The sequence below is a fragment of the Podarcis muralis genome, chromosome 3 (assembly GCF_964188315.1).
Source record: "Podarcis muralis chromosome 3, rPodMur119.hap1.1, whole genome shotgun sequence".
In the NCBI taxonomy this organism is placed as follows: domain Eukaryota; kingdom Metazoa; phylum Chordata; class Lepidosauria; order Squamata; family Lacertidae; genus Podarcis; species Podarcis muralis.
In genome coordinates this window covers 121,683,817-121,701,132 of record NC_135657.1, presented here as the reverse complement: position 1 = coordinate 121,701,132, position 17,316 = coordinate 121,683,817, and the positions used below count along the sequence as shown (strand labels likewise).

The 17,316-nt window shown below is 41.6% G+C and overlaps 1 protein-coding gene across 1 annotated transcript in view; it reads left to right on the top strand.

The window, feature by feature from the left end:
* Nucleotides 1-15,319, top strand: part of LOC114593454 (uncharacterized) — a 51,541-nt gene extending 36,222 nt beyond the window's left edge. Inside the window, exons 17-18 of the mRNA XM_077926632.1 lie at nt 3,446-3,732; nt 12,967-15,319. Of these exons, the coding sequence (XP_077782758.1) occupies nt 3,446-3,732; nt 12,967-13,221 (542 nt within the window). The 3' untranslated portion in view covers nt 13,222-15,319. The remainder of the gene's footprint in view (nt 1-3,445; nt 3,733-12,966) is intronic.
* Nucleotides 15,320-17,316: the final 1,997 nt, after the last annotated feature.

The following is a 17,316-nucleotide window of genomic DNA, read 5'->3' as shown; positions in this document are numbered from 1 at the left end:
CTTTTCTGTCCTATTCAGTTTAATAATTCGAGAAAGCAACATTCTTAGCACAAAGCCCAGTAGCATGTGTAAGTGCTTTCAACATGCCAGTAGTTTCAATCCCTTCTTAAATGCAAGTGGTATTATACTGTTTATACTGGTATAACGCTTCAGTCTGGTTTTCAGTATGTTTTTATGACTTGTCCACACAATTTTTCTTGGACTAAAATAAAAATTCTTTCTTCTTAAAACAGCGGCAGATGTAATGGTTCAAGAAAGATGGGAGAAAAGAGAAAGGGCAACTATGTGGAATTCTTTTTTAGTCTGTGGTTTGCTGTTAGCTCTTCAACAGTCTTATCCCCAAAGAGGATCATCACCCTGTTTTCAAATACTTTGGGGTATTGCACCAAGAGAAATGCAGTCAAGAGGGAGCATCATCACTAGCATTCTAGCAAAGCACACTCAACTTCTAATACAACAGGATGGCACAATTGCATGGATGTGTCATTACAGCACTGGCAGAAGTTGCTAACAGAAAGCCATTGCACCATTCAGAAGAGGGCAGAAATGAGGGGCAAATGGAAATAGCTTGTCTGCTTTTGCTGCTATTCTCATCCGCAGGTGCCATCTAATGGAGTGCAAATACGGATGTGCAACAGTCAGGCTTCAGAAGCACTATGCATTTAAAGCACACCCTCTCCTTCAGGAATCCTGGGCATTGTAGTTCACAATGCAACAAATCCCAGCACCTTTAACAAACTACAGTTCCTAGGATTATTTGGGAGGGGTGCTTTGAATGTGTGGGGTGTACCTAACCTAATGGAATTGCACCAACAGCTGGCATAGCAGAAATGATCTTACCAGAATCACTCATAACACTCTTACTTCTTTAGAATCCAGAGACCAGAAAAGTATCATTAAAATCATGTGGTCAAGAACTTTGAAGTTTTTAGATATGGACTCAGAATAAAGTATCCGGAATTAGAGCACCAGAAACCAGTAGAATCCATTAGATCATAGTGATTTCAGAAGTGGTGAATTGAAAAATGTACTCTTTGAAACTCCCAGAAGTGCAAGCTGGATTTAGAAGAGGCAGAGGAACCAGAGACCAAATTGCAAACATGCGCTGGATTATGGAGAAAGCTAGAGAGTTCCAGAAAGACATCTACTTCTGCTTCATTGACTATGCAAAAGCCTTTGACTGTGTCGACCACAGCAAACTATGGCAAGTTCTTAAAGAAATGGGAGTGCCTGATCACCTCATCTGTCTCCTGAGAAATCTCTATGTGGGACAAGAAGCTACAGTTAGAACTGGATATGGAACAACTGATTGGTTCAAAATTGGGAAAGGAGTACGACAAGGCTGTATATTGTCCCCCTGCTTATTTAACTTATATGCAGAATTCATCATGCGAAAGGCTGGGCTGGATGAATCCCAAGCCGGAATTAAGATCGCCGGAAGAAATATCAACAACCTCAGATATGCAGATGACACAACCTTGATGGCAGAAAGTGAGGAGGAATTAAAGAACCTTTTAATGAGGGTGAAAGAGGAGAGCGCAAAATATGGTCTGAAGCTCAACATCAAAAAAACGAAGATCATGGCCACTGGTCCCATCACCTCCTGGCAAATAGAAGGGGAAGAAATGGAGGCAGTGAGAGATTTTATTTTCTTGGGCTCCATGATCACTGCAGATGGTGACAGCAGCCACGAAATTAAAAGACGCCTGCTCCTTGGGAGAAAGGCGATGGCAAATCTAGACAACATCTTAAAAAGTAGAGACATCACCTTACCAACAAAGGTCCGTATAGTTAAAGCCATGGTTTTCCCAGTAGTGATGTATGGAAGTGAGAGCTGGACCATAAAGAAGGCCGATCGCCGAAGAATTGATGCTTTTGAATTATGGTGCTGGAGGAGACTCTTGAGAGTCCCATGGACTGCAAGAAGATCAAACGCATCCATTCTTAAGGAAATCAGACCTGAGTGCTCACTGGAAGGAAAGATCGTGAAGCTGAGGCTCCAGTACTTTGGCCACCTCATGAGAAGAGAAGACTCCCTGGAAAAGACCCTGATGTTGGGAAAGATGGAGGGCACAAGGAGAAGGGGACGACAGAGGATGAGATGGTTGGATAGTGTTCTCGAAGCTACAAACATGAGCCTGACCAAACTGCGGGAGGCGGTGGAAGACAGGAGTGCCTGGCGTGCTCTGGTCCATGGGGTCACGAAGAGTCGGACACGACTAAACGACTAAACAACAACAACAACAACAACAACTCTTTGAAACTGGGTTTTGCTTAGCAATTAAAGTATTATGAAGCCTCTTAAGGTTTCTGTTGGCCTCTGTCCTAGTTGTAAAGAAGCTACCTGAGAGTTAAACTTTCAGAACAAATTACAGAGAGACACTAATGAAGGTTTTGGCTCTTCTGGAGAGAATCCAAGAGGTCCTGCAACTAATTAGAAACAAGTATTTTCTTGTTAGTATCCGCTCCAGAGCACGGAACATTTCAGAGCTAGTTGACCAAACTCTAATTTATTACTTATTACTTACGATATTTATATGCCACCCTTCATCAGAAGATCTCAGAGCAGTTCACAAGATAAAAATGCAAGATAAAAGCACAAAAAATAGTTAAAACTCTAGCCAGGGTCCTTAAAAAATGCCTTTATTGAGCCGCATTTCCAGCTGATGCCCACTGCAGTCTTGGTGACCACTATAACAAGATCCCACAGACAGACTTTGTATTTGTGGTCAACCTCAGGTGGAAGACATCACTCGTTATCTGTTAGTCTGCCCCTTACACAGAGACCCAAGAGATCACTTCCTGAAATCTTTGTTCACATAAGCAAGCAGGTACACCCTGGCAGAAGTGGTTCAGTTCCTTTTGAGAGACAGTAATAGCTTTGTAACACAGAGAGTGGCTCTCGTTTGTACTGGCGGGGGGAGGGAATCAGGAAAAAGGAGCTAGATAAAATTGCTATGTTGTTTTAGTGATTTTGAGGTTTAATTTTAAATCAGCTAGATTTAAGCTTGTTGGTGTCTCTGGTATCTTCTCTCTTACATCACGGATGTTGGCTTATATTATGGATGTATGTTCAGGATTATTTTATTAATACTATTGTATGGGGTGTTGGGGGAGGTGGAGTACCTCTGCTAGGGACACATCATGCTCCTTCTGGGGTAGTTTGCCTACCTTTCATCCCCACCCTGCACTCTAAACCAGGTGAGGGGAGCTGATGCGTCTCAAACTCTCAGTGAGTTAGGGACTTCCCCTGCATTCAAAGACAGGCTCCGGTGGATTGAGCAGACAAGACCAATAGTTGGTCCAATAGTCAAGAAAGCAGTTTCTGCACATGTTGTAGAGGAAAGTGAGGGGCAGATGACAAGTTTGTCATGGCCTTTGGCTAGAACCATAAATGTATTATCTAAAACCAGAACTAATGAAGGTTTGTGTTTTACTTTTTCAGGTCTAGCTGGTTCATGTTTGACTCGATTCAGCACTATGCCTTTTCTTTACTGCAATCCTGGGGACGTCTGCTATTATGCAAGTCGCAATGATAAGTCTTATTGGCTCTCAACAACAGCCCCTCTTCCAATGATGCCTGTACAAGAAGAAGAAATCCGACCTTATATCAGCCGTTGCTCCGTCTGTGAAGCGCCGGCTGTTGCCATAGCCATTCACAGCCAAGATGCCACTATTCCACACTGTCCTGAAGGATGGCGCAGCTTGTGGATCGGCTATTCCTTCCTCATGGTATTTGCTTCTTTTCTTGATTGTGAAACAAAGAATTTAAAATATACCTCTATATCCTGCCTTCATGCATGCCTTCCCTTCCCACTTGACAGCCAACTAACCTGTGCAGTAAGTGCACTTTGGAAGTTGGCACAGCAAGAAGCAGCTCTTCCAAGCAGGACTGAGAAGGGGGATGTTTCATGAGTTTGAGTGGAAGAAAGAGATTCTCACTCAGCCAGATGGGCGGGGTAGAAATAATAAATTATTATTATTATTATTATTATTATTATTATTATTAAACCAATAGCAATGTTAAAACCAAACTGGAAACCTAAAGTTGCTGAAGTGACCCCTGAGGCATCTAAAGATAACAATTTGATTGCCCAAGTTCTCTGCTATGGTGATAAAAAATATTACTATAATTGAGAGTGCCTTTTGAGGAGACTTCCGGAGGCGGCGCGAAACGGCAATGGCGGTCCTCTTCACGCTGTGAAGAGGGGCTCCGCAGAAAAGGGTCGTCCGCTACGGCAAAGCGGAGACCCATCAAGAAAAACCACAGGCAGAGTGAGCCTGTGGCCGTGGGACTCGGCGGGCACCAAGAGCCCCCCCAGAAACGCAGAAGGAACCCCGTAAGGGGCTTCGGAACGTGGAAGGGGGAGCGGTGCTGTGAGTTCATCGCTCTTTCTGCGGAAGTGAAGCCGCGCTGCTGCTGCTGATGAGCGCTGACCTTTCTTCTTGGAATATTAGATCTACAACTACAACCCGTGAGTAAGAGAGCTTAAAATTACCGGGATTAAAGTATTTTAATTTGGCTGAAAGCGGGAGACGCTACCAGGAAGTCCGTCTCCCGACCGTGCTAAAAAGATCAAAGCAAAAGTTTTGACAAGCGGGAAGCGCTTTGAAAAGAACTCTAAAAAGTGGAGTATCGTGCAAACAATTGAACCTTTCTGGCTGGGAAATTAAAAGAACAATTTTGGAGTACATATATTGGACTTTTGACGGGTTTTTCCCTCTTTCTTTGGGATGTACAAATAACTGAGGAAACCAAAATCTCGGGCTGCTAGGATAAAGAAGAACTGTCAAACTGCTGAAACTGAATCTAACTCTGAAACTGTTACATTTGAATGTTACATTTTGGAAGAAATAGGAAACTATTTCTTGTACCCTCTGTGAGACTTTGTATTAACTTGGGGAAAGCTCTACAGGCTAAAAAGAAGTTAAAGGTCTTTTGGACTTGTTTGGGACTGCAGGGATTTTAATGGCGGAGAAACCTCTTTCTTTCTGAGGAACTATATGTGTACTCCCCCTAGAGGACTTTCGATTTACAACTCTCTGGGAACTACATTTTGTTTGGGTTTTCTGTTGCCTTGTTATTTATACTTTGGAACTGCCTTTCCCATGGGATTGGTTACAGTTTGACCTTGACACATAGACGGGACTGGAATGAGCGGTACAGGAAAAACAAGATTGGCTAAAGCAAGGGCAAAACAATTGGTACAAACAACTTTGACTTCCCAGGCTCGCAGATCATCTGTCCCAGCTGTTCTAGAAGCACAAGAAGGGACAGCTGAGCTGACATCTTTAGGGGATATGGCTGCAGGAGGATCTGAAACAGTCTTAAAACAGATTTTGGAACAACTGGCAATCTTAAATAAAAAGGCGGATGAACATTCGACCAAAATTGACCAAGCCACATCCTCTATTAATAAATTGACTGATCAGGTTGCTCAACATACACAAGCAATTGGGAGTCTACAGGAAGCAGCATTAGAGAACCGTAAATTGGCCGAAGAAGCGAAGCAAAAAGCAGAGGAAGCCAACTTGAAGGCCGAGGCAATAAAGGTGGAGGTGAAGCCGCTGCATAAACAGGTTAGTGAACAGCAGGCCTACCTGTCTATGACTGAACTGAGAAACCGGGAAAGCAACCTTAGACTCAGAGGTATTCCAGAACTGGAGCAGGAAGATCTGATTGGTTATTTGACATCAGAATTTTCAAAGTTCTGGGGCATAGAAGAAGACAAGGACTTTAAAATTGTAACTGCATTTAGATTGGGAAGAGTGGTGAGGAAAGACAGATCCAGAGACTGTTTGATTATTTTGAGATCCAAGCAAGAGAGAGACAAAATATTGGGCCTTCATTTTGGAAAATCGCTTGATATTCAAGGCAACAGAGCAGAAATTTACAGAGATATACCGAAACAGCTTTTGGATCTTAGAGCTACGTATACAGAACTTGCAAGACTATTGAGAGGCAATTCAATTTCCTATAGGTGGGAGTTCCCTCAAGGACTATCTTTTAACTTCAAAGGAAAGAAAGTTAAAATTAAAACGGCAGAAGACCAACAAAAATTCTTGAACCAACACGGAGAGGACCTTCAAAAGGGAGCAGTAGGACCTTGGCCACCACCTTTGCCTGCTCTTGATCCGACACCTGAGCCCTCGGGACCAGAGGATCAAAAGAAAGAGACGCCACCACAGGACTAACAATTGATCCAGGATGTCTCTGCAGCTTCTTAGCTGGAATATTAATGGTGGAAACTCCCCGGAAAAAAGAAGAAGAATATTTCACATATTGAAAAAGGAACAATTGGACGTTATATGTTTGCAGGAAACACATGTGACTAGGCTTCACAGGAAAGTATTAATCAACAAAAGACTAGGCCAAGAATTTATTTCATCAGACAGAGTTAAAAAAAGAGGAGTGGTGATTTATGCAAAGGAAAGCCTGTCACCAAAATTTTTATTTAAGGATGAGCAAGGAAGAATTTTGGCAATCGAAATACAGACGCAAGGAGAAAAATTTCTAATATTAGGAATTTATGCACCGAATGAGGGGAAATCAGAATTTTACAAGAAGCTGCATGAGATAATGCTGGATCATCTAGACCAGTGTTTCCCAACCTTGTGCCTCCAGCTGTTTTTGAACTACAACTCCCATCATCCCTGACTAGCAAGACCAGTGGCAAGGGATGATGGGAATTGTAGTCCAAAAACAGCTGGAGGCACAAGGTTGGGAAACACTGATCTAGACTATACCAACATCATTATGATGGGAGATATGAATGGGGTGGTCTCTACAAACATGGACAAGTCACAAAACCAAAACTTAACAAAAGATGACAGACTACCTAAAACTTTTTTTGAACTAACTGACAATATGGACTTGATTGATATATGGAGGACAAAGAACCCCTTAGGTAAAGAAGGAACTTTCTTTTCTGAGGCCCACATGTCATGGACAAGAATCGACCAAATATGGACAACTAGAAGGCTGCCTCCTAAGACTAGAAAAGTGGAAATCTGCCCAAAAACCTGCTCCGACCATAACGCTATGAAAATGGAATTAAGACTTACTCCAATCGGCTCCTTTAGATGGAAAATGAATGACACCCTACTAAGAGATCAGGAGATTGTGAAGAAGGCCCAAAAAGCTTTGAAAGACTATTTTGAAATAAATTTGAACACAACGGTGGAAAGGAGAACTATCTGGGATGCAAGTAAAGCAGTTATGAGAGGTTTTCTGATACAACAGAACACGATAAAGAAAAGACTTTGGAATGGAAAAAAGGATAAGATCTTGGAGAAGATAAGAGAAGGAGAGAAAAAATTGAGATGCAAACCAAAATCAAAGGAGATTGTAAGAGAAATTAAATTTTACCAAGCACAATATGCGAAATTGATAAATCAAGAAGTCGAGTGGAAAATCAAACAAATGAAACAAAGATCATTTGAATCAGCAAATAAGTGTGGGAAACTGCTAGCATGGCAGTTGAAAAAGAGACAAAAATTGAATACAGTTACTAACTTAGAGATTGATGGGAAAGATATTCAGAAACCTGAAGAAATCAGAAAGTGTTTTCAGAGATATTTCAAAAAACTTTATACCCAAGGGCCGCAAGAAGAGACTGAGATTGACCAATTCTTCAAAAAAAAATGGACTACCAAAACTTGCTCAGGAAAAGAGAACAATCCTGAATTACAAAATAACACAACAAGAAGTTGAGGGTGCCATTCAGAACATGCAATTAGGCAAATCTCCAGGCCCGGATGGTCTTACCTCCAAGTACTACAAGGTATTAAAAGACTTTTTGATACAACCATTAATGGAGGTATGCAATCAGATTTTGGAGGGGAAGAAGGCACCGGAGTCGTGGAAAGAAGCTTTCATCACATTGATTCCTAAAGTGGAAACTGAAAAGACTCAACTTAAGAACTACCGTCCCATCTCACTCCTAAATGTGGATTACAAAATTTTTGCAGACATTTTGGCAAGTAGACTTAAAAAGGTACTAAATGAAGTAATTCATAAGGATCAGGCAGGCTTTCTCCCAGGAAGACATCTGTTTGATAACACTAGGAATATCATTGACATTTTGGAACTTTTGCAAATATCAACACAAGAGCAGTGTTAATTTTTATTGATGAGGAGAAGGCCTTTGACAACATTTCTTGGATGTTTATGAAGAAAAACTTGGAAGGGATGGGAGTGGGACGGGGGTTTGAAAATGGAATAGAGGCAATTTATTCAGAGCAAAAAGCTAAACTGATAGTTAACAATGTGGTGACAGAAGAGTTCAAAATTGAAAAAGGAACACGACAAGGTTGCCCCCTATCCCCTTTGCTATTTATTTCTGTCCTGGAGGTGCTTTTGAACATGATTAGGGAAGACCGGTTGGTACAAGGAGTACAGGTCGGAGAGAAACAATTCAAACTGAAAGCCTTTGCAGATGACCTGGTTTTGACATTACAGGAGCCAGAATCTAGTACGAAGAGAGTGTTAGAATTAATTTGTGAATTTGGTCGGGTGGCGGGGTTCAAACTGAACAAGCAAAAAACTAAGGTTCTGGAGAAAAATTTGACACCCTTGGAAATAGAGGGGTTTCAGAAAGAGACAGAATTAAATGTGGTTAAAAAGGTGAAATACCTAGGGGTTAATCTGTCTGTTAAAAATTTGAACTTATTTAAAGATAATTATGAAAAATGTTGGTCCGAAATTAAAAAAGATTTAGAGATTTGGTCAAAATTGAAACTTTCCTTGTTAGGTCGAATCGCAGCTATAAAAATGAATGTATTGCCGAAGATGTTATTTTTGTTTCAGACCCTACAGATCGTGGACAGAGTGGAATGTTTTGGGAAATGGCAGAAGGATATCTCTAGGTTTGTCTGGCAGGGCAAAAAGCCCCGAATAAAATTTAAAATACTAACTGATGCAAAAGAAAGAGGGGGGTTTGCCCTGCCAGACTTAAGGTTATATTATGAAGCTGCAGCCTTCTGCTGGATGAAAGATTGGTTACTTCTTGAGAACACTGATGTCCTAGATCTGGAAGGGTTTAATAATGCTTTTGGATGGCATGCATATTTGTGGTATGACAAGGTAAAGATTCATAAAATGTTCAAAAACCATATTGTCAGGAAAGCAATATTCAGGGTCTGGACAAAATATAAAGACTTACTAGAAAGCAAGACCCCGAGGTGGCTATCACCAGTGGAGGCCAAGGTTCGAAAAAGACCCAATATGGAAGCCGGCTGGCCGAAATATTGGGAAATAGTAGAAAAAATTGGAGATAACTGGAGGCTGCAGAGCTTTGAAAAATTAAAGAATAGGGTGCAAGATTGGTTTCTTTATGCCCAAGTTCAAGAACTCTTTAAGCTGGACAAAAAAAGTAGGATTCCAGGTGGAAAAATCAAAACTAGAGACTGAACTGTTAGAACCTAAGACTAAGGTACTTTCGAGAATGTATAACTTGTTGCTTAAATGGATCACTCAGGATGAGACAGTTAAATCAGCCATGATAAAATGGGCTCAGGATATTGGCTATAACATTATGTTTGAAGACTGGGAAAAGTTATGGACCACTGGAATGAAATTCACGGCATGTAATGCCCTGAAGGAAAACATTATGAAAATGATATATAGGTGGTACATGACCCCAGTCAAGCTTGCAAAAATATATCACCTGTCTGACAATAAATGTTGGAAATGTAAGGGGGCTGAAGGGACATTCTCTCACCTCTGGTGGACTTGCCCAAAAGTGAAGGCCTTCTGGGAAATGATCTACAATGAGCTAAAAAAGGTGTTCAAGTACACCTTCCCTAAGAAACCAGAGGCCTTCCTCCTGGGTATTGTTGGCCAAAAGGTGTTAAAGAAGGACAGAACCTTTTTTATGTACGCAACTACAGCAGCAAGAATACTTATCGCAAAATATTGGAAGATACAAGATCTTCCCACACTGGAAGAGTGGCAGACGCAATTGATGGACTATATGGAACTGGCTGAAATGACTAGCAGAATCCGAGATTTGGGAGAAGAAACAATGGAAGAGGACTGGAAAAAATTTAAGGACTATTTACAAAAACATTATAAGTTGTATGAATGTTAAGAAGTTGCACGATTTGGAAATTCTAGCTTCAGCAATTAGGTTTGGTGAGCAAGAAACTAAGATAAAAAACGTAAGAAAAGGTTGAAATTTAAAGCTATATTATGTTTATTTCAAGGTACAAGTTATTGACAAAAGGTACTTTAAATTTAGAAGAATAATATTTGAAAGACACAAGTAAGGTATGAAACAAGGTAATAATTTGCTGACATGTTTATTGAAAGGAACGCAGGGTGAGGGAGACGTGGGGAAGTCCGGTTGGTAATGCAAAAATGTTTATGAAAGTTGGATTTTTTCTTTTTTTTCTTTTCACTTCTTTCTTTTTTCTTCATGTACTTTACACTTTTGACTTTGTATTTGAAAATGCAATAAAAATTAAAAAAAAAAAAGAGAGAGTGCCTTTTGTGGAGTACATGGTAGAAAAGGGTTTGTACTGAGCTGCTTTTCATGGCATGGATCACAACCCACATATACAGGAATGTGACAAATGAATCATTTGTCAAAGTACTATAACTTTCCTAAAATGCTAAGTATAGCTTGTGTCCAAGAAGATATCACGTTTAAATCATGTACATATATTCCAAGGGCTACAGTGAACTTCAGCTATAGAGTTATGATTTATCTTAGCATTTCCCAGATTTTGCTGATGCGGATATGCTCAAATCTGAACATCTCAATTTCTCGCTCAGTAACTTTTATGTGCATCTAAAATATAGGAGTTCCCCAGCCCCCTTTGATTCTTATTTTACTTGTTTAATTATTTTTATAACTCACCTCTTATGAAAGTCAGTTCAGGAAGATATGTAAATATATAATAGCAGAAAGTAAACCATATAAAAATCAGAACAGCAGGATAAATCTGAATAAATTCCAATAAATACCAGAGAATAAAAACAGGAGCAGTACAATTCAATACCTTCACATGCCCATAATTCTGCTATTGACGATCCAAACACAGCTGGCTAGGGAGCAAAAACATCTGCAACTACATGCAAAGTTACGGGGGCATTTACCGCTCCTGCCCCCCCCTTCAAATGGGGTGCAACCAGAGATGACCCATTTTTGGCACTGTGAGAAATCAAGGAGAGGTTCCCACATTCTGCAGGCAGAATCCAGGTGAACAGCAAAGCCCACTTTCTTTCTATTAGCAGGAAGTTGGGTGCCAAGAAGGAGTTCCAAGCAATGGAGGTTCCTTTGAAGATCTTCTTAGTTCCTCACAATTTATTTTTATTTATTTTTATTTTAGACAATTCTAGGAGTATATTTTTCCACCAGGCAGTAGAGAATTGAACTTTCAGCCCCCTTTGTCCCCAGTAGAAAAAAAAGTGCTGCCATGTCGAGGGCCTGCTCGACATCCGAAGAAATCAGTCTCATGCCAAGTTGGATTCAAAGAGCCTAATAGCCAACCTTTATTGTGCACAGCAAGAAATACATCCTCTCTACCTCCAGCCCAACGCTTGTTCTGCCTTGTGCTCGAAAAAGTAACAACCACAAAAATGCAACCTTGTTCTAAGCCAGCAGACAAAGAGAGTACTATCCTACGTGAGCCAATCATTTAGGACAGCACGAGCTATTCACGCGCTGTTCATGCTCCAAGGATGCTTTTAGCTATGAAATCACCCTGCAATAATAAGAACTTTGCTCATGCTCTTATGTACAAGCAACCATTTTCCCACACTGCCATCTTCAGTAAATGGAAAACACAGGAAAGGCATGCCTGGCTTCTTCTAGCACTGGACCAGCAGACTTTTCATCCATCCCTGGATTCTGGCATCAGATCTCAGGAACCTGAAGAAGGGCCTCACCAGATCTTCTGTATTTGTGTGGGATACTCCGAAAGCCCTCTTTGGCTTGAGATCACAGTTAAGACTGTTAACATCATTTCCTTGAATTGCACTCAGAAATGCACAGGAAGACAGGGAAACTGCTTGAACGGGGGCAGTGGGGGACTAGTGTTCCCCTTGAGCTATGCCAGTCACCAGGTGACGTGTTATGCTTTAAATGCATTTCCATAGCAAGAGGAAGGGCCAGATCTTACAGCTTTCTCACACTGATTCTCACAACACTGAAGTAAATTGGTATATTGGTTGCTGACTCATTTTTAATAATTCTGTATATTAAGGAAAATTTATCTCAATACTTAATGAAGAAAGGTCTTGCAACTACATCTCTTCCAGTTCCCACAGAGTAGTCTCAAGCAGATTTTTCAAGAAGCACTGGGAGGAATTTCCTTTGGTAAAGTGTATCTGCAAATGTGTCCGGATGCAATTTGCTTGTGCAGATGTGTCACCCCCCCCCCTTTGTTGGTGGCCTTTATAGTTGTTTTATAGAGGATTGGACCCTGACCAGATGGGCTACCTACTGAGAGAATCTCTTAATTTTTTTCTGGATTGGGTTTCATTTTATCAGCTTTTATCCAGTCCATTATTGATTCTAGATTCAGCACTTCTACAATTTTACCTGACTCCAATTAAGAGGGTGGTGTCACACCCCCCCTAAATATCTGTTCTCACTCAGCAGTTTCATATAGACGTTAGAAGCATAGGAGACAAAAAAAGAGTCCTGTAATAGTAACCATACATCAATTCAATGATGGTGCTAGTACAGATTACAGTGGTACCTCTGGTTAAGTACTTAATTCATTCCGGAGGTCCGTTCTTAACCTGAAACTCTGCTTAACCTGAAGCACCACTTTAGCTAATGGGGCCTCCCGCTGTCGCCACACTGCCGAAGCACGATTTCTGTTCTTATCCTGAAGCAAAGTTCTTAACCCGAGTTATTATTGCTGGGTCTGTAACCTGAAGCATATGTAACCCGAGGTACCACTGTATATACTTCTCTTATCTTGTATTTGAGCCTCCTATCTGATCTCTCCTAGCACACTGCAGCTGGTGCCGAAGGTGGTGGACAGTCACTCGTGTCTCCAGGTAGCTGTTTGGAAGACTTCCGAGCAACACCATTCATCGAATGCAACGGTGCTCAGGGAACCTGCCACTACTTTGCAAACAAATACAGTTTCTGGCTTACCACAATTGACAATCAATTTCAACACTCCCCTTCAGCAGATACACTCAAGGCTGGACTCATCCGAACACACATCAGCCGATGCCAAGTGTGTATGAAAAATTTGTAAAAAAAAGAGTAAGTCATCTTGCAATGGCAAGGAACAAATCTTGTTGGTGCTTCTTTAACTTTGTTACCTCAAAAATTGAAATATCAGTTGATCACCATTTATCTGAAAGAACAAACCACTGCAAGGGTTTACAACCAAGTTGGTTCTGCTTTCATTCCCATAATTTTCTAAGTAGTTTTTATTGTTGCAAAAAGGTTCTTTTCAGAGTTAAAAAAACTGGCAGGATATAATTTCCTAACACATTTGCTTCCCACTAGGTCTGATTTTGGATGCGGGTGGTGCTGCGGTCTAAACCACAGAGCCTAGGACTTGCCGATCAGAAAGTCGGCGGTTCGAATCTTTGTTACGGGGTGAGCTGCCATTGCTTGGTCTCTGCTCCTGCCAACCTAGCAGCTTGAAAACATGTCAAAGTGCAAGTGGATAAATAGGTACCACTCTGGCAGGAAGATAAACGGCGTTTCCGTGCACTGCTCTGGTTTCGGTGTTCCGTTGCACCAGAAGCAGCTTAGTCATGCTGGCCACATGACCCTGAAAAACTATCTGTAGACAAACGCCGGCTCCCTTGGCCTGTAAAGCCAGATGAGCGCCGCAACCCCAGAGTCGTTCGTGACTGCACTTAACGGTCAGGGGTCCCTTTACCTTTACCTAGGTCTGATTTACAGCACTAAATGGGTTTTTATGCATTTTTACTGTATACTTAACCACTGAAAACAGCTCATAGTCATTGAATAGTAACCATACATTAAGATGGATGTGCAAACGTACATAGGAATCGGCTCAAAGAGCTGAAGTTTAAGTACCATATTGGAACATAAAAATGATGAAAATAGAAGTTGCGCTCTGCCTCTGTAAGACTTTCATCTGTAAGACTTTGGCTTCAATTCAGCCAGGAGTTAGGCATGTTTCAGAGCCACCAACATCAATAGAACTTTAAACCTGCACCTACTTGTTGTATTTATGTTGCAACTTCATTTCAGGGCCAAATTTTTCCACCTAAATGCTTTTATTAAACAATATATTGCTTCATGTGCATAATTGTCTCTATAGCTTACAGAACCTGCATAAGTGTTGCTTTTGACAGGTAACACACCAAACTTTTTGACATCTTGGACCAAATGTGGGATTGTAGCCTGCCCTGAGCTCCTTTGGGAAGAATAACATATAAATTAAATAATTTAATTAAATAAAATATATGTTGTGCTCACTGAGCCCCAAAACTCAACCAACAGGTGCACTGCACCAAGTGCAGAGTTTAGTTGTCTCTCAATATTGCTGCAAGTTAGATACCAGCAAGGCTTTCTTCAGCCATGCTACCGGACACATAAGAAAATGTTCCCTTTATCGCTGCTGCTCCCAGGTGACCATAAGGCTCAGGAAGGTGCCTTTGAGCTCCTTCCCTGGAGTTGATCAGGCTTCAATTCAAAACATACATGCTGTCTCCCATTGTACCCAAGAGGGACTTCTGAATACTCATGCTTAAGTTTCTGCTGCCAGTCTTTTCCTCCACTGCTCCCAGGTGCGAGCAGATGGAAGGAGGAAGCAAATTGTGCAAATGGCACAATTTTCTCCACCCAAGGAGAGTTAGGGCCTCTACAGAGATCCTGTTTATTACACATTCATGACTGAGGCAGTTGTACACCATTCTGCTTTCAGTACTCTTCTGCTTTCAGTGCCTACAGAAGTTCCAGGGTGGACACATTGCTTCATTCTCAACAGGTGCATGTCCCACAGCTTTCTTCAGAAATCATGTAGCTTTCCTTATTACATAGGTTTGGGCGTCTGTGTGTGTGTGTTTGCTCCGCTTTGCTTGTGCTGTACCACCAGAGTGCCCCTCTAGACAGCAAGACTAAGAAAGCAGACTGATGCATAAGCAGTTCAGTACTAATTCACTAATAATATTGCATCAATATGTTGCAGAACACATCTGCAAAAAACATTCATCTGGAGAGAGCTTAGAACGCACCACTTTCCACATGACTGTGTGATTCTAACAATGCAGTTGTGGTTCTGGGCAATTATTTGGCAAGACCTACAGGACAAATAGTGATCAATGAGTTTTGATTTTGTATAATGAATAAAAGATTGTATTTTAACATTGTATTTATTGTGTTTGGACTTATTGCAGTGTTTAAGCCATAAATAATCTCATATGATGAAACAAACACACTAGGCTTGAGTTTAGCGAAAGAAAGGAAAGCATTTCAGCATGAAAGCCTAGCACTTGCAAACCCACCAAGCCATAGGGGTTTTACTACTGTTTTCACAATCTAGCCAATGAGCACATTTAGCTTGTGTGTGTAAATATTGTTGTACACCATGCCGAACTCCAAGTGGTGCAAGATTCCAGGGGTTCCAGGCACTTACTCCAGGTTTGATTTCCTTCGAATGAGGGATGTTGGAGACTGGTGTCTTTATGATATATGATTCAAGTAGGTAGCCGTGTTGGTCTGACACAGTCGGGAGAAAAAAATGTCCAGTAGCACCTTAGAGACCAACTAAGTTTGTTCTGGGTATAAGCCTTTGTATGCATGCATGCACACTTAGTTGGTCTCTAAGGTGCTACTGGACAATTTTTTTTATGATACATGGTTTATCTACACATATATTCAACCTGAGCTTAAGCTGGAGGGGCTCACAGCCTTAAGACTCCAAAAGATCTTGTTTCTCTCATAGTCGCAGCCATGGCTCGCTCTCTCTCCAGCCTCTGCCTGCTTCTAGCTCTCAGCTCTCTCACACACTGGCTTTTAGCTTTTTCACTACCAGCCAGGGGAGAGAATGGAGGCCAATTTGCCCTCTGGCACGTAGCAACTTCTTCTGTTATATGGTACTTAGGGCTGGTTCACACTGTATGCTGAACCAAACCTTGGTTTAGCAAGGCAGTGTGAAGGTGACGCTTGCAGCCACTTTGCTCCTTCAAGGCTCCTACTTCAGCGCTCCCTTCTCTCACTGGCCGTGAGTTGCAGCCAAGAGCAAGGTTTTGTGGAGTGACCTGTGACTTTGCCAGCAGAGGGTTATGTCATCTTGCTCCACCTGGTGGACAAAGGCAGAAGTAGACTTCAAAGGAAATAGGCTGGCTCCCTTTCAGTCTCTGTTTTACTTCTGCCTCAAACAAACGTAGGTAGGTAGTAAGATCGATGTCCATTCCATGGTGCCAATCCAAGACAAGACCATGGTCAATATCAAAAGCTGCAGGTGCTCCTAGCTAGTCTTGCTTGAATTCACATAGTGTTTTATATAGGAAACCACAGCATATCTGAGCAGTTCCATCGGAATGCCATCCCCAGTAACTCTAAAAAATACAAAACTTATCTTATATAATTATAGGCGGGTAGAAATTCTCATGACCTGATAAAGATCCTAAACAAACTTGGGGGGGGGGGTTCTTGGGTTTGAAATGTGACACATGGTGATAAAGGTTTTGTTAACCTTCCAGACTAAGATTACAGCTAGCTTTCTAAATTCTCATCGCTCTTGTACATTAATGGTTCCCCTTCATCCTGGAGAAGAGTGACTAGTGGGGTGCCACAGGGTTCTGTCTTGGGCCCGGTCTTATTCAACATCTTTATCAACGACTTGGATGATGGACTCAAGGGCATCCTGATCAAATTTGCAGATGACACCAAACTGGGAGGGGTGGCTAACACCCCAGAGGACAGGATCACACTTCAAAACGAACTTGACAGATTAGAGAACTGGGCCAAAACAAACAAGATGAATTTTAACAGGGAGAAATGTAAAGTATTGCACTTGGGCAAAAAAAATGAGAGGCACAAATACAAGATGGGTGACACCTGGCTTGAGAGCAGTACATGTGAAAAGGATCTAGGAGTCTCGGTTGACCACAAACTTGACATGAGCCAACAGTGTGACGCGGCAGCTAAAAAAGCCAATGCAATTCTGGGCCTCATCAATAGGAGTATAGCATCTAGATCAAGGGAAGTAATAGTGCCACTGTATTCTGCTCTGGTCAGACCTCACCTGGAGTACTGTGTCCAGTTCTGGGCACCACAGTTCAAGAAGGACACTGACAAACTGGAACGTGTCCAGAGGAGGGCAACCAAAATGGTCAAAGGCCTGGAAATGATGCCTTATGAG